Source organism: Dendroctonus ponderosae, unplaced genomic scaffold (assembly GCF_020466585.1).
Source record: "Dendroctonus ponderosae isolate FM_Combo_2020 unplaced genomic scaffold, Dpon_F_20191213v2 Dpon_F_20191213_9, whole genome shotgun sequence".
NCBI lineage: Eukaryota > Metazoa > Arthropoda > Insecta > Coleoptera > Curculionidae > Dendroctonus > Dendroctonus ponderosae.
In genome coordinates this window covers 6,481,592-6,482,605 of record NW_026019116.1, presented here as the reverse complement: position 1 = coordinate 6,482,605, position 1,014 = coordinate 6,481,592, and the positions used below count along the sequence as shown (strand labels likewise).

The following is a 1,014-nucleotide window of genomic DNA, read 5'->3' as shown; positions in this document are numbered from 1 at the left end:
GCCTGAAAGTCCTCTTTGGAGTATTGCTTGCCAGTGACCACTTGGCGCTCATCAACCTCTTCTTTGACTGGGCATATTTGGAGATTGTGGGCAATAGTTAAGGTGTCCAGGCAGCAGAGGAGGTTCAGAGCGGCTTGGAATCTGTTTCCCAAAGTTTTGGATATTGATTTGGCCCAACAGTCCAGGCTAGAGTTTACCTGGTGACTTGGCAGTTAGCAGTAACAGGCAAAGCCAACTCCGGCTTCAGGATGTTATTCAGATCGGCCTCTTTCTCCTGCCAGTGCTGATCGAGCAGCACTTTAACATCCAAATGGCCCTTGCCCCCGGACAGTTTGTTCAAGTGGGAAACCAGCAGGGAACTTTGCAAGTAGGGGGCGATGATGTTGTAACAGCACACCTCGTGCTTGGAAGCGTCGTAGGACCAGAGGATGTTGTAGATCGGGTCCATGCACAGCATCTTCGTGGTGAAATCCTCCTGATAATCGCCCTTAAACGAGTGGCAATTGCCGTCCTTTTTGTTGATCACCAGGCTTTTGAAATTCCTCGCAGGCATTTCGTAGTTGGGGAACAAAACTATGCAATGCTTGTTTGCTGTTACTATTGATTTACTGAGGCTGACTGAGTTGATGAGGCTTTCGTCCAGTTTGAGGAAGGTTTGGTCGCCCGATGCTCCCACCCATGTGGCCCGCCTGCCTTGCCTGGAACACGATTTGCATCAGGAAGTTATGTACAAGTTATGTATGGCATGTCGTGTATGAACACACAAACATTTGCATACTAACAGCAGATAAATGTAACAAAACTGTAATTATGTTAAAAAGTGAATACAAAACTAAAATGCCAGGCTTAATAAATGATATGAAAACATATAAACCGGAAAAAAAGGATCTTACCACCAATATACAAACAAAACTAATACATTTATGGCATAAAAATAAATTCATAACAGATAATTTGAAACGAACACTATCTTGCAACAATGGCCGAGCACCATTTATATATGGCCTACCAAAG

The 1,014-nt window shown here is 44.3% G+C and overlaps 1 protein-coding gene across 1 annotated transcript in view; it reads right to left on the bottom strand.

Moving 5' to 3' along the window:
* The window catches only part of LOC109543312 (E3 ubiquitin-protein ligase MYCBP2), a gene marked incomplete in the record, with an annotated part of 67,418 nt that overhangs the window by 64,698 nt on the left and 1,706 nt on the right, over positions 1 to 1,014 (bottom strand). The window contains 2 exon segments of the mRNA XM_048669929.1: positions 1 to 141; positions 198 to 698. Of these exon segments, the coding sequence (XP_048525886.1) occupies positions 1 to 141; positions 198 to 553 (497 nt within the window).